A 24,577-nucleotide genomic window follows, 5' to 3' on the forward strand; every position below is an offset into this window, starting at 1 on the left:
AACCAGAGCAGTTCTCTATTCAACATTAACAGTGCATTTGTAGCTGTTAACAGGAACTAATATAGGGGTCTAAAGGAGAAGGCAGTAGAAGCCTTTGAGTATTTGTGGCTGAGTTTTTGTATCTGAATATTTGTTGTATGAGTTGTATAAGCATTACTTTTCCACATCACAGAAAAGGGAAAAAAACCCAATTATCCGACAACCCACATTTCTAAGATACGCTTTAAGAAACAGAAATGCAGTTTCCTACAATAATACATATGTAGATAACATGTCTACAATGATTTTTATGGAAAGGTGGGATGGAATGCCCATGTCTTCTAAAAATGCCCAAATTCACCATTCTCGGTGTGTAGACGTGCTTTCTGTGTGTTCAGATCATTGATCAGCCGCACATGCTCTTCATCTTTTGTCTTAATTTCACTGAACTGGTCTTCAAGGGCCCGACACATCTTTTCCAGATTACTCTTTGTGAGGGGAGAAATAAAATACAATGTTTTAATTAACCAGAATCTACAGCAGAACAGTTAGTCACAATAAAGACATGCAACTCTCTACCTTGGCTTTGGAGACAGACTCCATATTACTGGCAAGGTCATCAATCTCCATCTTCAGCTCACTCTTCTCCTTCTCCAGCTTCTGTTTCACACGTTGCAGGTTATCAATTTGTTCCCCAAGTTCAGCTGCACTGTCTGCATGCTTCTTGCGGAGAGCAGCCGTTGTGGCTTCATGGTGCAGAGTGGCCTCTTCAAGGTCCCTGCGCATTTTCTGGAATTCTGCCTCACGCTTCTTGTTCATCTCAATCTGAGCTGCGGTTGCCCCACCAGCTTCCTCCAGACGCTCACTGATCTCTTCAAGTTCTCTGGAGAGATCAGCCCGCTGCTTCTCTGCTTTGGCCCGAGATGCACGCTCAGCCTCAATCTCCTCCTCCAGTTCTTCCATACGGGCCTTTGGGAAATAAGATACAGAAGTTTAACTATGCCACTGAAAAGAGTAGAACTGAAAAGGAACTTTAGGTAGACTGTGCTCATGATTTTATAAACTAAAAGTAAAAATCTTTACTAGGCATTAAACAGGTTGGTCAGATGGTAGATCTAATTCTGATTGCCCCAGCTAAAATTTTTGCCATGTTTGCTGTCACCTGGTAATATTGGTCTGCAAGAAGCAAGGACAATGTAGCAGAGGATGAACAGCCTGGTATGGATGATAGAAGAGGAGTATTAACCTCATTACACAGAGGTTAGGAGCATGCAGAAGCTAGGAGTACATGCACTACAGATTTGATACTGCCATCTCCGAATGGACATAATCGTTTTGCATAGGTGAAGGCACGTCTGTATTTTAAAACTGTTAAGTTTAGCAGATAGGATGCCGATGTGCGGAGGAGACTAGGTGGGGGGGGGATCATACCAAGGACAAAATTTTCTTATGGTGGCTAAATTATTCTGTTGTTCAATGTCATGTAGGCGCTGCCTAATTAAATTCTTTGCTTTATCGAAATCCAGTGTTAATAACCGTTGGGCTGATAAATCAGAGTAGAGCTTTTGAGTAACAGTTTTGGTCCAAGCACTCTCGTGACAGTCTTGCAATATTAAGGGTAATAGACCAGTGAGGGTTAAATTCAGACAAAGGCAATAAGTAAATGTCCTGTACCAAATTTGTAATTCAATTGAGAGAAAGTTGGCCTCCAACTGCAATGCAGCGTTTGAAACACAAGATGGCGCTGAGAATATTTGCCTTAAGTACTTGGATTGAACGGTCTCTATAAAATCAGGGTGGCCTTTAAGCCAAGTCTGTGCCTCCATACAGTAGCTGGGCCAGGAGTAATCTAAAAGTACTAAATCATTGTATTATTTCAATAAAAACATGTGTAAAATAAGCAGTGCATGCATACTTATTTTATAAACTTATAACATTTCAGGTTCTCTGTGAAATGCATATGAACACAAATATATTCTTAAACATCTCACATTAAGGAGACAATATACACCTACAGCCAGTGGTTCCTTAAGACCAATGGTTGAATTTCCTGGAGTAATACACTATTCTTCCTAAAGTGATTTTATCTAGTGTCTTCATACTAAGTGTGTATGTAGGTATTCAATTTGAGGAAGAATATCATTTTAGAACCACTATATAAGCAGTGAATGTATATGAGGGGTGAGAGTGACCTTAAAAACTGAGATTTCCGAGGCACAAAAGATACACGAAGTTTTCTATGATTTACCTGTAGCTCTTTAATTTTTTTCTGTAACTGAGAGCTTTGAGCCTGTTCATCCTCTATTTTTCCTTGTACCTGGCTGATTTCGAACTCTTTCCTGGTGAAGGAGGAAAAAAAGAAAAGTAAGCATTTTAATGAGAAAGTTCAAATTTGAGATCAATATTAAATCTCGGCAGTATACTTCTTCAGTTTTTCATCCATTTGCTGCTTGTCATTCTCCAGGTCCATGATAGATTCCTGAGACATCTTCAGATCCCCCTCCAGCTTCCTTTTAGCTCTCTCAAGATCCATACGAAGCTTCTTCTCTTGCTCCAAAGACCCTTCAAGCTAAACAGTACATAAGAACAAGAGACACTGATTTAATGCTATTGTTTCAAAGAAGAGGAAGGAAATATAAAGAATTAGGTGTTTTGAAAGGCTAGATGCTGCTTTAGGCCTTAAAGCAGAGTCTTCTAAGCCCCTGCAAAGATGGCAATGCTAAAATAAAATTCAGTTCTTAGATATCCTATTAATAACAAAGTCTAATAAATACCAGCCAAACATGTTAGAAAAAGGCCCGCCTGAAACCTTGAAGAGGCAGCTGCTGGATGGACCAATGATCTGATATGGTGTAACACAGCTTCCTATATTCCTAAGTTTACCTAGTTCAAAATATGTGAATATGTTTTGAGGCGAGTTCCCTTGCTCCTAAAAATGATCTACCACTTGCAGTCTTCAAAAAGAGTATATTCTTCAAAAAGGGAACTGTTAGGCAGGCAGTGGATTGACACATTTCATTACTGAAAATTACTCGAAGATAGTAATAGTAATAATTTATTATTACGGCCAAAGACCAGTTCAAAAAGCACAACTGAGACTGCTTTCACAAGAATGAAATAGACATTTAAAACAATACACAGTAACAGCTTATAGATTAAAATTAAAATAGTCGCATGAACACAAAAGGACCTAAGGTTAAACTAACGTGAAGATTGCCCCTGGGATATCCAGGAGGCCGGCTACGGCAGTTTTCCTAGTGATCTATTTGTTCCAGGGGGTGTTCTACACCTACAAATCTGCGCGCAGAATCTGGCGACCATCCGGGTCATCTTGTGATTTTTGCCTAAGAGGAGAAAATTCAGTTTAGGCTTGTCTGGAAGGGCAGCAAGCCTCACCAGATGGGGGTCGATGGTATCTCTACGTGCCTCATTGTAAAAAGGACATCTTAAAAAAATAAGTGTTCAGGGGTTCCTCTTTCCCCTAATGGGCAGGTGCAAAGTCTCTGAGCGTACAGGACTTTCCCAAAAGATCCTTCCAGAACCTGCAAGGGCAGAGCCGAACCTCTGGCAAGAGTAAAGGCCCTTACTTGAAGATATGTATGCCCATGTTTAGTCAGTTAAATGGTGCCTCAGGTTGCATTAGTTCTGTGCTCCTACTGCCTTCCTAAGCCTGGAGGAGAGGACTGATGATATCAGACAAATATAGAACTGAGGACTAGTACAAAAAAAAAGATTTAGCAGGTTCAACATTGGTTCTAGCCAGTGTGTATAACTGCAAATAGACTTCAGTTCTCCCAGTGCTTTTATTGTGTCCTCTCAACACTAAAAATTCTCTTACATCATCAACTTGCTGTTCAAGTTTCGATTTGGTTTTGGACAGAGTGTTCACTTTGTCTTCCTCTGCCTGGAGGTCATCTAAAGTCTGCTGGTGAGCTTCTTGGAGGCTTTTCTTCTCTTTGGTGAGCTTGGAGATGTTTTCGTCCAAAGCTGCCATCTCCTCAGTAAGATTTTTAACCTAAGAAACAATAAAGACCTCCATTTATGAGTGTTTCCTCATTACGGGTGATTATATGCAGTCCTTGTCTTATGAGTGAGAAAATAACATAGGGTAATACCCAACTAAGTCATGTGCTGAGTAGAACCACTGAAGTAAATGGATGTAAGGAAGTTGTTCATTGATTTCAGTGGGTCTACTCTGAGTATGATATCACCCAAAGGCTGGTGTCTGCTAAAATCCTATACATATGTAACGAGCAGCACTAGTTACAGATGTGGCAACACAATGAGACTTTCCTCAGAAATGCCTCCTGACCTCTTCATTACAAAACTGAAATAGTGCAATAAAGAACACTGAGTTACACAGAAAGATTGGGCAAAAGCTGATTTTTGTCTCTTTTTTGCCCATGAAATCTAAAAATACAAATGCGACGAGTAGAAAAAAAAATCCCCTTCACAATATGCAAAGGGCCAAGCATAATCTTCCAACAGGACCAGTAGGAAGAATTCTGTCAGGCAAGTTAAATATATTTTGCAACCAAATAAAAAATCAGTTTCATTATTCTGCACTCTCCAATTTATGGACATTAATGTGGAATTAATGAAGCTAAGATAGGGCTCATCCACACTTACCTTTGCTCTGCATTTCTAGGAACAGGTCCGCGTTTTAAGGTTCCCTGCCTGAACATCCCCAACCCCCATCGCAGGCACTTTCCCTGCGAAAACCTGTTCTTTAGTGTTGATTCAGAGCAAATGGCAAGCCACGGAAAACCAAAATTGCTGTTTGTTCTGATTCAGCATTAACGAGCAGATTTTCCTGGAGGAAGCAGTGGGGCAAAAAAATTAAAAAGGGCTCAGACTTGGACCAGAAAAGTGTGGGCCTGTGCCTAGAAAGCATGGGGCAAAACGTAAGTGTGGATGAGCCCTTAGTCATGTCTACTCTGAATGGGGACAGCACTGGATACAACCTGATACATTATTAGATTTTTTTTTCCTAATCAGTCTCAAAGATCCAAAGCAAGATGTATAACATTCCCTTTTGAACTCACAACTCTGTAAAAAAAAAAAAAAACAACCCTGAGATATCATTTGATTTGCTCAGGGCCACCTACTGAGCTTCATGGCAGCACCGAAAAATATGAATCTGGATGCTGAACATCTAAACCCCAAACTCCAAGTGCTGCAATACAAAAGTTGAAGGAACAAACCAGTAGCCAAAACTTCTTAAGTTTAAGTAAGCTATCTTTTCCTTCCTTTCCTTACTACAGTGGTACCTCGGGTTACATACGCTTCAGGTTACATACGCTTCAGGTTACAGACTCCGCTAACCCAGAAATAGTATCTCGGGTTAAGAACTTTGCTTTAGGATGAGAACAGAAATCGTGCTCTGGCGGTGCAGCGGCAGCAGGAGGCCCCATTAGCTAAAGTGGTGCTTCAGGTTAAGAACAGTTTCAGGTTAAGAACAGACCTCCGGAACGAATTAAGTACTTAACCCAAGGTACCACTGTACTGATTTAAAATTTTACTTTCATGTTGGCAGGGGGACAGAACCGAGAGGGGTCGTAATGGCACTATGACTCTGTAGTCTCTTTTCACCTTGTTTTCTGTTGCATGCTTCTCCTTCTCCACTTTGGCCAATGTTAGTTCCAAGTCATCAATGTCTTTCTTCAGCTCTGAGCACTCATCTTCAAGTTTCCTCTTCTTGGCCGTCAACTCGGCATTCATCTCCTCCTCATCCTCCAGCCTTTCAGTCAACTCTTTTATCTTAGCTTCTAGCTGAATCTTACTTTTGATGAGTCCATCGCACCTTTCCTCAGCATCTGCTAAACTTTCACTTTCCTATAGAATGAAAAAAAGAAGCCAGACATGTGTATTTATTTTTTAATATAAAAATCAGGAGTGCTGCTGTGATTACTGCCACTGAATCCTCTGTCAAGCAGGACTAGATGGCAGTATGCTCTTTCCAGAAGCTCATCTACAAGATCTACAAGATTGTCAGTAACCAGCTTGAAGGTTATTGCTCTCAGCTTGCCCACTGAGTGTTCTCTCTACAATGGACGGTGGTAATCAGAAGTGCAACTAGGAGAATACACGTTACTTACAGACTGAACTTGAAGCTGAAGGTCATTCTTCTCTTGCACCAGAGTCACCATTTTTTCCTCAAGCTCCTTTCTTTTTGCTTCTGACTTTGCAAGATCTTCTTTAGTTTTCTCAAATTCTTCTTTCATGTTGGCCATCTCTTTCTCTGATTCAGCACTCTTTAGCAAGGGCTTGATCTTGAAATATAGCTTCATCCAGGGCCAGTGCTTGACGTTCATGAATGAACGGACATTGTACTGAATTACATAAATTGATTCTCTGCGAATGTATGGAAAGTAAGGGACTTAAGCGGAAAGTGATTTCAGAGGCACATGTTTCAATACTAAATAAGCACTGATCTTTATCAGTAGTAATCTCCTAAAGCAGACTGGTCAATTACAGGTAGAATATATTTTTCATTATTTGTTATATTGGCCCTTATATGCTGACCTGAGGAGCCACTTTCTAAAACTTACTTGCTCAAGCAAGCAATTATCCCTCAATGGAGCAGGTTCAGTGGTTACTCCAATGTGTTAGTGACTTATAAAGTGGCATTTCTCATGCTGGTGGCAATAAAGATTAGGAAAAAGGAATTGGACAACATAGTTGTGAACTGTAACAGGGATTCAGGGGTCTATATCTGTAGTTTCACTAAAAATTGATGACTCTGTTTTAGTCGATGCCTTGATTTATATGTTGTATCTGAAATAGTTTGTTTTTCTATATTTTGGCATGGGCCTTTGGCTAGCACAATAAACTCAAACTGGTCGTTTCCAAATAAAAAGAGTGCAGGGGAATTCCAAAATACCTGCATTACATTTGTAGCAAAAAGGAGCAACAAGCTTTGCCAAAGCAAGGTTCAAATGTTGAAGATGAGAAAGTAACAGTGCCAGATTTTGCGTCAAAAATACATATCCTAGCTTTGCCAAAAGTTTAGGTATGAGACAGGGAACTAAGTATGACACTGTATGGTCTTCATTCTGTACAGAAGACCATACATTTAATACTGACATATTCAGACATTAATGTGTACAAACAAGTTTTAGTGAGCTGCTCTCTGGAGGTTCAGCAAGGAAATGGCTAGTTACCTTCTTGCATTCATCTTTTGGAATTCAAGCCTCATGAGGTAACCTCTGCACATAGCCTGTGTGTGGGTGATGAGGGCTACCAGTTTCTCATCTCTCATCTCTTCCAGCAACCCAAGGAGGCCAGCCTTGAAGAATACCTGTGATGTTTTGGTAAGTTTGAAACAAAAGTTATCACTAAACAAGCACATAGTACTAACAAAGGGAGAGGAAAGTGGTATGAAAAGTGGATGATCCTTACCCCTTCTCTTTTATTCTTGCTCTCAGCACTATTGTCATGTTAAAGGAAAAGGGTGCTGGTATGTGTGTGGGAGGGGAGAGAAACAGAAAGAGACTTCTGTCCAAGGCTTCTGGGTAGCTCAGGAAATTTCTTCAGGTTTTTCAGGGGAAATCCCAAGCCAGTGTCATGACACCAGGTTGTGGCTCATTGTTTTAGGAGGATGAGGCCACAGATTCAGAAAGATCAGCAGGCCTTGAACCAGCCTTCTGGTGAACCAGAGCAGCGCACGGAAACGCCGTTTACCTTCCCGCCGGAGCGGTACCTATTTATCTACTTGCACTTTGACGTGCTTTTGAACTGTTAGGTTGGCAGGAGCTGGGACCGAGCAACGGGAGCTCACCCCGTCGCAGGGAATCGAACTGCCAAACCTTCTGACCCACAGCGCCACCCACATCCCAAAAGGTCATTAACTTGGTCTAACTCATTCTTGACCAAGCAACGGGAGCTCACCCTGTTGTGGGGATTCGAACCGCCGACCCTCTGATCGGCAAGTCCTAGGCTCTGTGGTTTAACCCACAGCACCACCCGCATCCCAAAGGGGAATTAGCCATGCATAAATAAATTAGGCAACCCCAATATACTACCTGTTCTTTTCTATCGTTCTCCTCTCATGCACTTCATCCATTTTTTATTTGCTGGAAACAACTGTCAAACTCCGTGCTTGTACTTACCTTAGTATGGCCAAATCTGTACTGATTATGATCCACATCAATGGAAGAGAGAAGCTTCTCAGAAGCCTTCTTGCTGTCAATAAACTGGCCTTCAGGAATTGCAGAGGCATTAAGAATTTTGTAGCTGTGGTAGGAAAGGCAGAAAGGAACAGAGAGGTGGGAGAACTGAAGTCAGTAACACAATACACTAGGGTCTTAATGGGGAAACAGTATCCAAATAAGGAGAACAGTAGAATAATATACATGGGAGCTCTTCACACAAAACACATGCACACGCACACATGTGGGAGTAACTTCTACACTGTTACTGGACAGTGCTGGACAGTGAATGAGCATTCCAAACACATGAATGGGTTCTTTTCTACACAAATGGAACCCTACCTCCCATTAGAATGTTTCTCAGGTGGCAGAGACCCAAGGAGTGTGATCATTCCCACCCTTTTAGTTAGTAGTAGTAGTAGTAGTAATAATAATAATAATAATAATAATAATTTATTATTTATACCCTGCCCATCTGGCTGGGTTTCCCCAGCCACTATGGGCGGCTTCCAGCAAATATTAAAATACAATCATTCATCAAATATTTAAAAACTTCCCTAAATTGAGGAAGACTGTAATAGACCATGTGGCCATAAGACACCCAGAATCTAACTGAATATGTTACAACCAATATGGTTATATCATATATAAAGTGAGTATCAGATACTTCCTAAAAGCACCCCCCCATTAGAGCACCACACCATTCATTACATACGTTTAATTGTTATTTATACAACCAAGAAAATAGAGTAAAACATTAATACCAGTTTGTTTCTACTCTCTTTTCAGCAATATTTAGAGGGCCAAATAGTTCAGGAACAAAAATGAAACTATACAATCTCTCCTCTCAAGACTCTGCAGTTATTGACTAAATTCTGAGTCTTTCTGACTAGGTGCTGAAACGGCCTATACAAAAGAATATATTTATGAAATATCAACTTCAGCAATTGCAAAAAAGTAGCCTTTTTATATTGTTAGAGGAAAGTGTACCGTTGCTTAAAGTCAGCATAGATGATTCTGCTGGGGAAGCCTTTCCTACAGATCCGAATACCTTCCAATACCCCGTTACACCGCAGCTGGTGCATCACCAGGTGATGGTCCATTTCACCTTTAAAACCAAAGGAGAAAGGGGAAATTAAGAAAGAATGTCAAATTTACAGGTAGACTCATAATTTCATGAAATATGGGTCACCTGACATGGCTAGACAAATCATAAGAACTTAACTAAAATATTGGGGAATATTGTTTATGTTTGCCGCTATGTTATGTATTTTTGTGTTTTTATAATGCAAACTGCCCTGTGATCCTCAGCTGACAGGTGGTATAGAAATGTAATTAATAAAATAAAGGCCAGATTTATAATCTTGGCAGGAATCTACAGTTTAAACTTGGGAATTTGAAAGCTTTTTGATACTACTTAATAAACTTAGCTCTTAAGTGCCTTATATCAAAGTGGCACATTTGCTTGGGAGACTGATGTTTGGGGGGGAAATGAACTCCTGAGCAAGGAGATCTTGTAGCCATTAAGAGACATATAGTTTGCCTGATCATTAAATTATTCATAATAAAATAATTTTACCAACTTCAGATAGGGGAATGATTCAACACACAACGAGACACAGTAACTCACCGGGCGTCTTAGTCTCATTAGGAATTAGACAGCGCACAAAGTGAGGATGAGTGCTTCTCAGATTGGTCATCAGCTTGTTTAAATTCTCCTGTATCAGAAGAAAAGAAATGGGTTCTAAATGCAGTAGCACACAGGTCTGTTTCCCATGTTAATCTATACTATAAAGGGGAGAGCTGAAAGAAATGCCACATACTCTGAATACAGCGGATACTGTCTGGAAAGAGCCACCCTTCTTCTTGGCACCTTTTTTGCTGCCGCCGCTGTCACCTTTCAAACAAAACAGCAGCCATGTGAGATGCTATACTCTTAAACAGAATCCTCCCTGTCTCTTGAGATATTAAATAGCATACATATCCATTCAGCTAGTTCTGTGATGGCTGGGAAAGAGATGAGGTAGTATATACCTTGGAAAAGAGCACCAGATCAAGGTAAGATAAAGGATCCATGATCCATGTATTCAGAGTAAATCACTGCTAAGTCTGTGAGTTTCCTGTTTTTGGACACAATCCAGGAGAAGTAGTTGTATGTAAGAGTAACATATAAATATCAGCGAAATCAGTAGAACTAGTTTGTCACAATTAATTTAAGCCCCACTGATTGTAATGGGAGAACTAACTTTCTCTGGATTGGAGCTAATATCTATGAGAACTGAATTCAATGACACAACAAACAGCGGCAGGAAACCTGACCTCTGGTGTAGATATTTATTATTATTATTATTATTATTATTATTATTATTATTATTAATACCCTGCCTTTTTCCCCTTTTAGTAATCTTTTCCCTTTTAGTTCAATTTAAAACTAAGTTTGCAAGAGAACTTTTGTTTTAGTTCTTTAGTGTCTTACCAGAACTGCAAGAATCAGTATCCCCAAAACTTGCTGAGTTTCTGTTCCCCTACATATAATTTATTATTATAATTTATTGAGTTTATATATCACCCTATACCCAGAGGTCTCATCTGACCTTGCAATTCCCTACGTGCATCTAGAATAGATGAACAGGATGTCAGCCTGGGCTATGAATGGGAGCTTCTGTGTGGCTATGTGGACACATGGACCCAGGCGAAGCAATTCTTCGGATTCCCTATCAGAATGGCTGAATCAAGAGATTCAAACAGAGGTAAACAAGAAGCAAAAGATGTTAAACAGATTTATGCTTTTCAGAAATAGTGCTCACCTGCATCTGTACCAGCATAGTTGGAATAAAGGAAGGACAACAATTTCAGTGATGATTTCTGATACAGTCCTACAATTGTTTCATTCAGGGGGTCCTTGTTCTTGTCCAGCCACCCACTGATGTTGTAGTCCACAGTGCCAGCATAATGGACCAGGGAGAAGTGGGCCTCAGCCTTGCCTTTGACAGGCTTGGGTTTCTGGAAGTTGTTGCTTTTGCCAAGATGCTGGTCATAGAGCTTGTTCTTGAAAGATGTGTCTGTTGCCTTGGGGAACATGCACTCTTCTTCTAGGATGGAGAAAATGCCCATTGGCTGGAGGGAACAAGGAGAGCAGATGTAGAGAAACAGACATTGTTCAGTGGATTGTACAATGCATCACTGTTCTGCATCACAAGTACTATTCTGGAACATTGCTATTGCCTCTGAATGTAAAGTTAATAACTATACATTGACATTAAATGAAACAAGGCATTATTATTTTTTACTGATTCAAAACCAACAGTTTCTGTTGGAAATCAGTTTTTGCTGTCATGAAAGCACCAAATATGAGAGGCAGATGGAGTCATGTGTGATGCAACAGATACACTGTTGGGTTCAAATGCTTGCTACTATAATTCAATCTAACCTACGCAGCAGGACCACTGGGAGTGCAAAATGTGACACGTTTGTAATCTGCCTCGAGAAACCTGTTGGAGAGATAGGTTAAACTGAATATATTAAACCAAAGGCACCCTCCAATCGATACCACTTTCATGATCATCATTATGATCATCAGAGCTTTCCAAGAAAGGAGCTAAGCCTAGCCCCTGCTCAACTTATTTAATATCCTGGGCCCAGTTAGCTTTACTGAATCTTCTCACTGTGTTCCACTGCAACTTGCTTGTGTCCCTGTATCAGCTTCCTCTCTCTGAAAATTCCTTGTCTATTCATCAGGCCACGCAGGTGTGCAGTATTCAGGTGAGCCTCATCTTCATGCTCTTCCATGATCTACTACAGTGTTACCTCGGGTTACATACGCTTCAGGTTACATGTGCTTCAGGTTACAGACTCCGCTAACCCAGAAATAGTGCTTCAGGTTAAGAACTTTGCTTCAGGTTGAGAACAGAAATCGTGCTCCGGCGGCGCAGCGGCAGCGGGAGGCCCCATTAGCTAAAGTGGTGCTTCAGGTTAAGAACAGTTTCAGGTTAAGTACAGACCTCCGGAACGAATTAAGTACTTTACCGAGGTACCACTGTACTTGTCTAGGCCCTGCAACGTTCTTCTCAGATCCTCAGCCCTTCATGCCCACCTGTCCCATTTGCCTTGTGTAATGAGTATGGGTTGCTCGTGCGTAAGCTGCCGCCTCTCCTGGCTTTGTTGCCTTGCTAAACCTTTCAGTCTGGGCAGCCCTTCACTTTGTGGCTGCCTCAGTCGCTAGCAGAATCCGTCAGTGGGCGTTTCTTAAATCTCTCCCAACATAAAAGTTGTTTGACACCCAGTCTCCTCCTACTCTCTCTGCGCGGAAGTCTTCTGCGCAGGGAGGGCGTGGGTAGCGGAGGACCCGTGCTCTCCCCGCTGGTGTCCAGTGAAGAGTCCTGGAGCCCTCTCGCTGATTCCCCCATCAGCCCCCCTTTATCCCTGGTGTTGCGCTGATTTGCTTCCCCATCTGCGGAGCTGCCTCTCTCCCTGCTGGGCCCTTCTCCAGCATCATTTGAGAGCCTTCCCTCCGCCTCTAGCTCCGATGTCAGTTCCCTGACACCTTGCTTTCTATTGACTCTGCCATTCCCATCTCATCATTTTTGATGGCATGGTTCACCCACTCACCTTGTTTAGTATAGGATAAAAATACCACAAAGGAACAACTGTTTAAATATTAAGTCAGAATTATAGATTGAACTGCTCAGGTACAGAAATTCATTTAATTGCAGGCCTTTTGCCAAGAAATGCTGAGAGTTAAAACAGGAAGCACCTCTTACCTTCTCAATGAGTTCAATGCAGGCAGCCAGGTCCATTCCAAAGTCAATGAACTCCCAATCGATTCCTTCTTTCTTGTACTCCTCTTGCTCCAACACAAACATGTGGTGGTTGAAAAACTGTTGCAGTTTCTCGTTGGTGAAGTTGATGCACAGCTGCTCCAGGCTGTTGTACTTTACAAGCAAAATAATAGTTTTTGTATTTTTAAATGAGCACAGACATTTTGAATGGTTTTTTATTTTGTTGTGTAGGATTAATGTTCACTTACATCGAAGATCTCAAAGCCAGCAATGTCCAGCACCCCTATGAAATGCTGCCTTTGCTGTTTGGTGTCCAGCTGCTGGTTAATGCGTGTCACCATCCACAGGAACATCTTCTCGTAGACAGATTTTGCAAGTGCACCCACAGAATTGTACACCTATCCCAATGAGAAGCAAGTGAAGAATTTCTATTAAAAAAAGAGCTGTACTTGCTTCCAATTAATTTTCATGTGCTGTTCTTGTCCTTAAAAGCCATAAATGGCTTGAATGTCAGGAAATCTTTCCTATATGAATACTCCCTGAGTGCTCTGCTCATCAGGCAAGATCATGCTCCCACCACTAGCATTGTTTGATATGAGGTTGGCTGGCACAAAGGACAGCACATTCTCCATTGTAATGTTCTCACTGTAAAACTCCCCTATACACATATTTGGAAGAACCACTCAATTTTGCCTTTCATGTGTTAAGAAGCTTGAGGCTAGTTTGTTCTTGAGACATCTTCATTTTTCTTTTCAGATTTCACTGTGGGTCTGCTGGAATCTGCTCCTGTTTTGGACATGCATTGTTATTTATCATAGTGCTTTATAATTGTTCTGTTTTTTCCAAATATATTGTTTCAAGTTTATTAAGGTTTGATATATTGTTACATTCCCCGAGAGTCCTACTGAGGCCTGCGGTGTGCCTACAATCAATTTAATGCATACATTTAAATATATAAAATACTTCAGGACAAAACTGCTAGTTTAAAAGCAATTATCACAATGAAAATGTACCTGCTGAACATTTTGTCCTTTAGTCACATATTCATTTCCAACTTTCACTCGTGGGTAGCACAAACCTTTAAGCAAATCTGCAGAGTTTAGGCCCATTAAGTAGCCTGCTTTGTCAGCCACTAGATATAAGTAAATGAAAACAAAAACAAATATTAACTCTATACAGTCCACCATCAGCTCTGGAGTCATCAACAGCATTCAGAAACTCCATGTTACACCCACAAAAAAGCCGCCCAGTTGTCTGTAGAGATGGTGACTTTATATAATACCCATATAGGATGTAATTGGCTTTAATATTTTCATCCAGTCATTGTACATTTTTGTTGAAAGTATTGAGCAGAACTTTGGGAACGTGCTTTTACATACAATCTGGTCATCAGAAAAAGCTGGCCACCATGGTATAAACGGTAATCTCCTGCCAGACCTAGACTGAGCCTTGTAGTATATAAAGGTAATTGACAATTTACATAGAAATACGATAAAAAATAAAAGAAAAAAGTAACTGTGCAGTAAAAGTGTATTTAACAGATAACGTACAATGACAATGTTTGGAAGTCTTTTTTAAAATCTCAACTACTTTTTCTTCTTTATTTTTCTTTTTTCTTTTCTCTTTCTTTATTTCTTTTTTCTTTCTTTCTAAAAATGGTAGTGTCATGTGTATTGTGAGGTATAAAAAGTATCTTTGCTTCAGTTGCCATCATTTTCTTTTTTGTTACAAGCAAAAACAGAGTGTTGTATAAATGTTGTATAAATGTATATTTTTAAAAATAATAAAGATTGAATTGGAAATTGTAAAAAAGAAAAGAAAAAGAAAAAGCTGGCCACAGCACAGTCAACACGTATAATGCAGACTTGAGGACAATGTACCATGTAACATTTACCTTCAGTACCATCTGGCTCTGCTTGCTCCTCCCGCTGCTTCTGCTTGAATTTCAGGTTCCCATAATGCATCACTGCCCCTGTCAGCTTATAGATTCCAACCCTCTCTTCAGCAGTGAAGCCCAGGATGTCAATGGCACTCTGCAGAGAGTAACAAGAAAAATATACAGAGGCTAAGTTTGTGGAAGTCTCCAATGGTAGATAGCGTTTGAAAGCAAAAATAAAAAATGAAGAGCACTTAATTCATACAAAGGAGACAGAAGCACTCCTACCTGTTAATAACGATTAACAATGCTATAGTGGATTAGTGGATTCTGCAAGTGGAAAAGTTAAAGGCCATCCACACATCTAAGTAAGTGTTGTTTTTCTCAGGGAAGAAATATTTCATGTCATTTCCTATAAGATACCATCACTTACCCAAATCGTCAAAGCTGACCTGGATACCCTTTATTCCAGTTTTCCATAGAATAGAGATCCCACCATTATCCTTCTTGCCCTATGCAATGTGTGAAACCTTGATCTGCCATTCCTAGTTTTTTGTCTTGCATAATAGCATTCTGAGCTTTACAGGCGTGTCTATGATCTACAAGCTGTGTTAATAACAACAACAAGGTTATTTTTGTCTATGTGCTTCCATCCCCTCTAATGTATTTTCAGGAAATGTACTGTTCAGATTAAACTCAATCTTTTTTTCTTTTTTTTTAACAGGGTGAAATCAGCTAAAGCTCTCCTCACCACTCCAAAGGAAATGAAGGTGAACTCTTGTGAATTCTGTTCTCTAGCAGCAATGACCATCTCGTACCACTAGGGGATGCAAAAGCCCTCTGTAATTTTACAGACTCCTATATCCCAACCATTATCTTCTGTAATTGATTAAACAGTGATGCAGTTTGTGTTAGGATGCAGGTAACTAACTATCCAATTACAATCTCTTATGCATAGAAAAATAACCAGGGACTCATAAAAAAGCTTTAATATTCTGATCTCAACTGCAGTTATTGGTAGCAACTGAGATATTTTGACTGTATTCTCACAGAATGTTTTGGAATGCCCTTGTCATGAAAGTTGCTCAAACTGACAAAGGAAATGTGTAGGACACTGTAAGACTGCCCACTGTTGTGTCACAGAAGTCACAGTTTGCTCTGCCTAAGATGTAATCAGCAGCACTGTCAGTAGCTGTGATAAAACAGGTCACCTGTTAAGTAGGTGGGAGTGGAGGAAGAGGCAACTGGATGAAGCCCTGTATATCCTTATTGTTGTTCTTAATTGGTTTTAGCGTAAGTTGCTTTCAGTTATGTAAGAAGAGCAACTAACCAATATAAATAAATAAAAATTACTCCCTTCCTACCACCAAATTATGTCAGGCAGTCCACTAGGATCATCTGTAACCAAGTAGATAAAGGCTCTTCCTCCTCAAGTTCTTAGTAGTCATTTGTGCTCTTTTCACAAATGGAAACAGCAGAAACCTGTTTCCATTTGTGGATCACTCTTAATTGGGTTCGGTCAATTGACTTGTTGGCACACAGTGTGTGCAGTACTGTCAAATAGACATTTTCACGTGATGTTTCTGCCTTCAGGTTGAAAGTAAGATTAGAAGAAGCACCAACAATGATTTCCATTAAAATACTCAATGCATTCCTTCTAACACTCACTGATCCTCAATGTCCTCCAAATATTCCCAAACATGCATTTTACCAAAGCTTAATTTGCAGTATTCCACATTCCAGATATTTCCAATTGTATATTGTGATAAACCAAATCAATAATTATTTTTGCTGCGTATCTTCAGAAATGTCTTAATTTGCATAATAAATTCTTGCTGTGAAATGTTAAGCTTATCCACAACAAATTTAGAACACTTTCATAGACTACTCTGGTACTTATCTTTCTGGGTACTTCATGTTTCTGGAAAACTGGGCAAACAATGAATTTGTAACTCGTTTTGTCCCAGTGGAAACTGTCAATAAGTGCTCATAACCACACAGAAGCCGATTTCACATAGCACTGCTTCAATACATGTGCTAAGTTGGACTGCTGGGCAAATGCAATCACTCTGCATTAGGAACCTTTGTTTGGGAAAAGATATCTGGATCCCCCTCATCAACTGAGAAACAAATGTGCATTTACGGCACTATAAAATGATCATTTTCAAACACCCTCAGGGAGACTTACATCAGTTGCTAATAGCTCTTCTGCATCATCTATGCTGGCCACAGTGAGTTCCCCCTGACTCACAAATGGGAAATCATAGGGATTGGTGGAAATGAGCATAAGGTCTGCAAGCAAAAAAATAAAAAAGAGCAACTATGTTGGTTTCCTTTTGAATAGCTTGAATAAAGACAGTAAAATGGATTTCCACGTTGCTTCCTCTTACCAATCAACTCTGGTTTCTTATTTGACATTATCTGGTAAAATATGTGGTAGCTCCTCTCAGCAGAAAGCTGAAATGTCACTCTAGATTTCTCCAGAAGATCTGTGAGAATTTGAATATAAAAACAAATAAGCAAAGTCCAAGGTGTTCTTTGTAATACTGTGCTTAATTTATTTATCAAGTAGAAATGGGGCAGCCACTCACAGGTTTCAATGTCTGCAGACGCCAGCTTTCCTGTGGTCCCAAAATGAATTCTGATAAATTTTCCCTGGTGAATTGAAGATTGGTATAAGTCTCCTCTTGCAAATTTGGTAGGAAGTGAACACATATTTAATTTATAACACACAGATTTTCTGCACAACTGAGCAATTCATACATACATACATACATACATACATAAACGGTCAGAACTTACAAAACGTGAAGAGTTGTCATTTCTCACTGTCTTGGCATTGCCAAAGGCTTCCAGTAGAGGATTAGCCTGGATGATTTGATCCTCCAGGGTTCCCTAATTATAACATGAGAAATTTCCTGTGAAATTGTGCTTTGAAAGCATTGAAGAGCACAGATCATTATGGCAGCTTTAAGCATTCTGTTAAACTACACAAAACTTTAAAATGACATCTCCCTTCAAGAGAAGGGATGCAGACCATGGTGCTGATAACACCAAGGTTGCAGGTTCGATCCCTGTATGGACCAGCTGCATATTCCTGCATTGCAGGGGGTTGGACTAGATGATCCTTAGGGTCCCTTCCAACTCTACAGTTCTGTGATTCTGTGATTCTGTGAAATGGTTAATGTAAGTCGCTTACATTTCTCTCTGTGTTCAGCTAATTTTGATTTTTACATCTGCTAAAGTTAGAGTGCATTACTGATATTTCCAGAATAACAACAGTATGAAATAGCCATTGAAAACTTTATCAGTATCACAAACCTTCATTTTACCCGGTTGAGGTTCCTTCTTCTTGTCCCCAGCAACTGCAATTGTTGCAAAGTACTGGATGACACGCTTGGTGTTCACAGTTTTTCCTGCACCGGATTCTCCACTGTTGGAACAAAGAAGTCCAAACTAATTATCTTAGTCTTTCTTTCTTATTGTGGTGATTATTACCCCCCCTGCTTTTTTCCCCCTTGGCTTGTTTGCCAGTAATTAAATACAGTGGTACCTCGGGTTACATACGCTTCAGGTTACATACGCTTCAAGTTACACACTCCGCTAACCCAGAAATAGTGCTTCAGGTTAAGAACTTTGCTTCAGGATAAGAACAGAAATTGGGCTCCTGCGGCGTGGCGGCAGCAGGAGGCCCCATTAACTAAAGTGGTGCTTCAGGTTAAGAACAGTTTCAGGTTAAGAACGGACCTCCGGAATGAATTAAGTACTTAACCCGAGGTACCACTGTACTTCTGTTTCCATATTCAATTTTGTTTTGTTTTGTAAACAACCTGAAGTGTGGAAACAACCAATGACTGTATTATCCGCTCCTACAACATTTAACTATTCTGGGGGGGGGGGGGGATACTCACGTAATCAGGACTGACTGGTTTTCGCGATCTGAAAGGTAAAAAGGAGATACCAGTCAGTTCTGTTTCTAGTCAAACTCTGTGAAGGCTGATCTGAGGATTCTGCTTAGGAAGAGTCAGATCTAGGGTTCATAAAGCTCATTACTGCTTATACTGACTAGCAGTGGTTCTCAGCATTTCAGATAGGGAACTTTTGCAGCCCCAAGTGAAGATGCTAAGGACTGAACATTGACCATTTGCTTGCAAAACTTGTACCCTGCCACTGAACTATGGTCCGTCTCCTTCTTACAGATTAGTCAGCTGAAAACATGCTATGGATAAACTGTGCTATGTATATGTAAGAGGATCACTTCAGAATGGCATCTTGTCACCCTCTTCCAATTTCTTATAGTAGAGAGTGTTTCAGGTATGGGGATGCTGGAAGGTGAGGAGTGTCAGAAAGCGGGCATTAGAGGACATGGGATAGAAACGTGAACCTTGCCACCTCGTCTCCCATGTACCATATCTAATAATTTCTTCAACTTGACTGCCTTTGGAAAGTTGGCAGGAACTGAAGAAAACAAGACCTTTCCCAGCCAATGAGCTTATAGCACCAGCTTTCCACCCAAGATCCTACTTCAAATAACTAGATGTCTTAAAGCACCTCCCTCAGAAAGTACCTGTGATGGTTAGGCAAACCCTCTTATCTGACTTCTGATAGTATGCCAAAGAAGCAATTTGCATAGGAGGAATTGTGAAGGAATGCGAACCACTTCTCTTGCTCCTTTTGAAATGCTTGAAGCTCAGTCCTCTTGTTCTTCGGCAAGGGTGGGACAGCTTCATCCAACCAGCATCTCTCCTTCACTCTCAACTATCAATCTCCATCTTCTCAGACAGAATTTTACCTGTTTAGCCTCACCTCTAAAAGGAAGGTGAAACAAATGGAATTTGGGCTGAGGAGATGGACACTGATAGTTGGAAGAGATGCTGGCAAATGGGTCCTACTGCTCATGCTAAGAAGACTACATGGATGTATATCCCTCCAAAATGAGGGTTGTGGTGCATGTAATTTGTTAAATTTCTATGCCTCAAATATTTCTGTAATGTGTAGGTTTGAACCTTGCACTCTAGTTGCACACTAACTTCTGAGTACTCACCAGTTAACATAAACTGATAGGCATTGTCAGAGATAGAGAAGATATGAGGAGGCGCCTCTTGCCGTTTTTTGCCCCTGTAACCAGACACTACTTCTGGGTTATATACCGGCAGCCACTTGTAAGGGTTGACAGTGACACAGAAGAGACCTGAGTAGGTCTGAAGAAAAAGGAGACAATGCATATCATGGTACATAGTTGATGGATTGAAAAAGAAACAAACTAGGCTTCAGATTCAGTTTCAACTTACATAGATCATCCAAGACGCATAACGCTCTTTGAGGTTATACAAGACAGCAGGCTCGTGGAGATGGGTCATCATAACCATGTCCTCAATTTTATCAAATTTGGGAGGATTCATGGCAAAAACCTGATCTTCCTTAACTGTCACAGTCTGGGAGGAAAGGGGTTATAGAGAAGATGAACAAATATGGGAGAGGTAAGTATTTTGAAAGTAGGCCATATTTTCAACTAGAGGTCTGTGGGATTGTGTTACCTTGATCCTAATATTTATAAATTTCCAGTAGGGACCCCACATTTTAATGTTTAGTGCTGAACATTTTGGTGGCTGAAAGATACTTTTGAGGGAGTGCTAAATGAACTCCAACTTAGGTTGATTTCATAAAAATAATAATATTAAAATGGTTCCTGAAGCAGCAGAGACATGACCCAACAACAAATACTGTCCTGAATTTAAAAGCTTACTCGAAAACCACTAGAATGGAGGGAGGGTTGAAAAGATTCACAAAACTCCTTATCTTTCATCTCAGCACAATTAATGTTAAACATCTCTTTTGAGTTTTGTGTGTGTTGTGGCACTATACATGTTGGCATGTAATACTAGGACTTAGCATATTTGCTTCATAATTCCCAAGCGTTTATGGTTAGATAGTGCCAATATTTTAATGGTTGACTACTCCCAGTCTCCAGACCACTTTCTGGAAAAACAAAGTGGTACCCTAGACTGCAGAAACTGGCCAACCTTCAACTAGGTAACCAAGAACCATTCAGTGAAACAGGTAGGTTAAATTCCTACTTACACGGTCATCTTGCTCGATTTTGACAGTGATTTTCCCCGGCTCTCTACTCAGTATAGTGCCTTTGACGTACATTTCTTTGTCATCTGTCACAAAGCAGGCTGCTTTAGCATCAAATGGACGATTCTGAGCCTCAATTCTCTCCTTCTCCGGTTTCCGGAGAAAAGGAGCCGCCTCTCCAAATACAGCCATTTCAGAGTCTGAGGTCATGATTATAGATTGGCTGAAGGAATTAAAGAAGTTTAAGGTATAATTGCACCCACAGTATTTATGTGCTCAACGAAACTGACAGTGATAACACCAGTATTTCTGACTATTGGTCGTGTTCCAACATTTACATTCTCCTTATTATGGTCCCACACTAAGAAAATATGCATTTGTGAATGTTAAAAGAGCAAGAGATTCTGGCCCTCCCCAGACTGATGTTGTATTGTGCATGTATTCTGTAACATCTTCTTGACAACGATAGTGAAATAGTGGTGGATTTATTCTGCTTTAGTTTGTTCTGTGCAGTACTGTGCACCGTATTTAAGTATACTGGTTATTTGTATTGTAACCATTCATGCATGCTGAATTTAAAATGAAATGGTTCTTACCTTCAGTCACTAAGAAGGCAGATTAAGATCTGAATCTTTTGAATGTGAACAGAAAGAAGTAAAGAAATTAATCCGAAAAATAGCATGGACTTGGTATATAGCTGAATTTCCTTGATATTTTAATCCAAAACAGTGAATTTGCAATAAAGGGCATAACTGAAAAAACTGCATTTTACAGCAAATCAAATTATTTACTATTTCTTACTAATATTGCCACCTAGGAGCAAGAACACTTGTATTCAAATACAGACTTGTTCTTGCATTTATCCCCTACTATCAGTAATAAGCATACTTTTAAACAAATAAATTATTAATTATGAAACATATTATATATTTACTTTATCTGCATTTCTTTTGGCATGTTGGATTTTTTTAAAGTTTGCATCTGAGAAATTTGGAACAATAATAAATCTGTAAAATGGCATTTATGGAAAGGCCAATAAATGTACATTCCTGCAACTGTAACCACAACTGTATTAATGCTATTGACACTCAGCATTATATTAGGATATCTGGAGAAGCAGTCACATAAAGCCTTGAACAAGGGCAAAAGTTCTGGCTTCCTTAGAACACAGCAAAGACTGTGACTTACCTTGAGATAGTGAACTAGTGAAGAATCAAGGAGCCTTGGGCCTTACAGCCTTTATACACAGCCATCTGCCAACGCAGCATTCTAGGCCTCTATTTTTGGTGAATTAATAATTTATTCTTTAGTTGCAAATGTGTTGAAGACCTGATCTCACATGCTCTTTCTGTTAATTAAGGGAGGGACATGATTAGCTAAAGGTTACAAGGAGTCAGCTGGTCAGAAATTTCTTTTCCTCCTCTGACATTATATCACCCACTGCCAGCTTCCATACCTAATGCAGAAAACTCTAGTCTAGAGGGTTGTGGTGATGTCTCAAATAGGGAAAAATCTGTATATTCCAATGGAACATCACTCAAGCAAGAAATGGCTTGTTAAGAGGTCCAAGGGAATTAATTTTCTTCATTCATATTAAATTAACAGTGTCTACTCAAAAGCAAGAGAGCAAATCAGTTCTCTAACCTTCTGAAATCCCTTCACCCACACAGATAGGAAGCTAGTTTACAATTTTAGAATATGATCTTACAAACGTTTGAAACCAGTTTGCATTTTAAGCACATTATTAAGCTTGGTTAATACAACAGTAAATTGGGCTGGGTAGATATTACCTCTCAGAATATTTTTGATTATTATTTTTTAAATAGAGATTTTAGAGAACTCCAAATCTGAAACTTCAAAGTAAAATGCGTAACATCAGAGGAATCAGCAGCCACATTCTTTCACAAACAAGTGTTACCTCTCCATTACTGTCAGCTGTCAGTTCATTTCCTCAAGGTTAAAGCAGTTCTTCAAGATTCCCCATTCTGATTCCCTCAGAACTGTACAAGAGAAAGTCACTTCATGTCTAATGAAAAGAACCCTTCCGGACCTTGTTAAAACCATTATTGCACTCCTCCTTAGATACCAATAAGCCCCAGAAGACATGATCATATTCCAAGCTAATAATAATATCTGGAGCCAATAGAAGAGCACAGAACTTATTTCCTTCTAAATATGCGTGGTTGTGGATGAAGAGGCGGGTGTCACATACTGGCTGAATTCTCATAGAGTCATGTAAGATCCTAAGCAGGACCAATCTGACCTGTCACAATTTCACATGGGGATTGGGGGTGGCGGCTAATAAAATGGCCTGTAAGAAGCTCAACATCCTTAGGGAGGCTAAGAAGGATAGGGGCTGAGAATTGAATAGAAGCTGGAGAGTGAATACGCCCTTTGCAAGGTCTGTGCCTATGTTTCTTTCTTTGTTTGTTTTAAACCAAAAACAGTGTGTGAGGAGCAACAATAGTGGCAATACCTTGATTGGCACAACAAAAGTCTTAAATCTAGTCCTCTGTTAACAAAACAAAGGTCAAGCATCTGCAAGAAAAAGCATGCCACTTATAAAGAAGCTCAATACACAATAAGCCCCCTGTGGAATTTTGAACAAAAGGCTTGGCAGGTAATACTGTAGTCTGGAATGTTTTAGAGAAGGAGAGGTTTGAGTGCCTTTTCAGTTAGCCTTCTCTCTTAAGGCTGTGGCTTCCTCTTCCCGGATGGCACACAGCGGGTGGTGATAGGAACAGATCTGCTGCACCTCCCAACTGAGCTTGTCCTGAGTCTGCAGCAGGAGGTGGTCACTTCCCCATGCCTCATTGGTGGGCTGAGCCTACAGGCAACTACTGTGTGCCATCTAGTCATAGTGAAGTAACCTAGACTGCTGTGATGCTGGGAGATTCTCAGGGGTTCACACTGCCAGCAAAATGCTATATGCAATAATGTTTCGTTCTCATTCATTATTGCTGCACAATGCTGCTTTGCCAGATCAAAAACTTATAGAACTTGAGTTAATTCAAGAGGTTCCAGACAGCTTAAAATTCCTGCTGCATTACGAATCCCCTAAGGAATTTTGTGGTGGCAGTGAAATTTGCTCTGATGTCTATTGGTCAGAGTAAAAGGCACATCACACACATACACACACATGCATCTCAAGCATTTGGGTCCTTTCTGCTACTCTTTAGTATGTTTCAGAATCATTGCTTAGACGTTGAAGAAAGCAGTGCTGCATTACCTCCTTAAGAGAACCTCCCTGGACCTGGAATTGTTAAATAACCATTGTCCTGTGGCCCTACTCAAGAATGTGGCAGCAGTTCAGTTTCAGGAATGTTTGGAGGAAACTGAATATCAGGTCAATTTCAATTCAGCTTCAGGACCAGTCATGGCACTAAAATTGTCCTAGTCATCCTGGTTGATGATATTTGTCAGGAGAGAGATGGGGGAGTCCAACCCTGCTCATTCTCCTTGAACGCTTGGCAGCTTTTGATGCTGTTGACCATGATATCTTTTGGGATTGGCTCAGGAAAATGGGGGTTTAGGGCATTGTTCTTCCATGGTTTTGCTCCTATCTTTAGGACTTTTGTTGTTGTTGTTTAGTCGTTTAGTTGTGTCCGACTCTTTGTGACCCCATGGACCAGAGCACGCCAGGCACTCCTGTCTTCCACTGCCTCCCGCAGTTTAGTCAAAATCTTTAGGACTGCTTTCTGTCTATAAGACGCTCC

The 24,577-nt window shown here is 40.2% G+C and overlaps 1 protein-coding gene and 1 long non-coding RNA gene across 2 annotated transcripts in view; one reads left to right on the forward strand and one right to left on the reverse strand.

Moving 5' to 3' along the window:
- LOC308470731 overlaps positions 1 to 16,964 on the forward strand; it is a 48,312-nt gene extending 31,348 nt beyond the window's left edge. The window contains exons 2-3 of the long non-coding RNA XR_013982609.1: positions 7,250 to 7,292; positions 15,508 to 16,964. This is a non-coding gene — a long non-coding RNA (uncharacterized lncRNA). The remainder of the gene's footprint in view (positions 1 to 7,249; positions 7,293 to 15,507) is intronic.
- The window catches only part of LOC308470375 (myosin-4-like), a 37,396-nt gene extending 15,904 nt beyond the window's left edge, over positions 1 to 21,492 (reverse strand). Inside the window, exons 1-27 of the mRNA XM_080993567.1 lie at positions 21,458 to 21,492; positions 20,865 to 21,084; positions 20,075 to 20,218; positions 19,828 to 19,984; positions 18,695 to 18,722; positions 18,105 to 18,216; positions 17,586 to 17,678; positions 17,375 to 17,438; positions 17,174 to 17,272; positions 16,972 to 17,075; positions 14,802 to 14,940; positions 13,921 to 14,039; positions 13,156 to 13,305; positions 12,890 to 13,060; positions 10,937 to 11,246; positions 9,953 to 10,026; positions 9,760 to 9,847; positions 9,120 to 9,237; positions 8,091 to 8,214; positions 7,143 to 7,279; positions 6,078 to 6,333; positions 5,572 to 5,814; positions 3,818 to 3,994; positions 2,403 to 2,548; positions 2,228 to 2,318; positions 559 to 948; positions 341 to 467 (exon numbers count right to left, since the gene is read on the reverse strand). Of these exons, the coding sequence (XP_080849693.1) occupies positions 341 to 467; positions 559 to 948; positions 2,228 to 2,318; positions 2,403 to 2,548; positions 3,818 to 3,994; positions 5,572 to 5,814; positions 6,078 to 6,333; positions 7,143 to 7,279; positions 8,091 to 8,214; positions 9,120 to 9,237; positions 9,760 to 9,847; positions 9,953 to 10,026; positions 10,937 to 11,246; positions 12,890 to 13,060; positions 13,156 to 13,305; positions 13,921 to 14,039; positions 14,802 to 14,940; positions 16,972 to 17,075; positions 17,174 to 17,272; positions 17,375 to 17,438; positions 17,586 to 17,678; positions 18,105 to 18,216; positions 18,695 to 18,722; positions 19,828 to 19,984; positions 20,075 to 20,218; positions 20,865 to 21,071 (3,868 nt within the window). The 5' untranslated portion in view covers positions 21,072 to 21,084; positions 21,458 to 21,492. The remainder of the gene's footprint in view (positions 1 to 340; positions 468 to 558; positions 949 to 2,227; positions 2,319 to 2,402; positions 2,549 to 3,817; positions 3,995 to 5,571; positions 5,815 to 6,077; positions 6,334 to 7,142; positions 7,280 to 8,090; positions 8,215 to 9,119; positions 9,238 to 9,759; positions 9,848 to 9,952; positions 10,027 to 10,936; positions 11,247 to 12,889; positions 13,061 to 13,155; positions 13,306 to 13,920; positions 14,040 to 14,801; positions 14,941 to 16,971; positions 17,076 to 17,173; positions 17,273 to 17,374; positions 17,439 to 17,585; positions 17,679 to 18,104; positions 18,217 to 18,694; positions 18,723 to 19,827; positions 19,985 to 20,074; positions 20,219 to 20,864; positions 21,085 to 21,457) is intronic.
- Between the last annotated feature and the right edge of the window lie 3,085 nt (positions 21,493 to 24,577).

This window comes from Podarcis pityusensis (genome assembly GCF_964106645.2).
Source record: "Podarcis pityusensis genome assembly, chromosome: 2".
Classification (NCBI taxonomy): Eukaryota; Metazoa; Chordata; class Lepidosauria; order Squamata; family Lacertidae; genus Podarcis; species Podarcis pityusensis.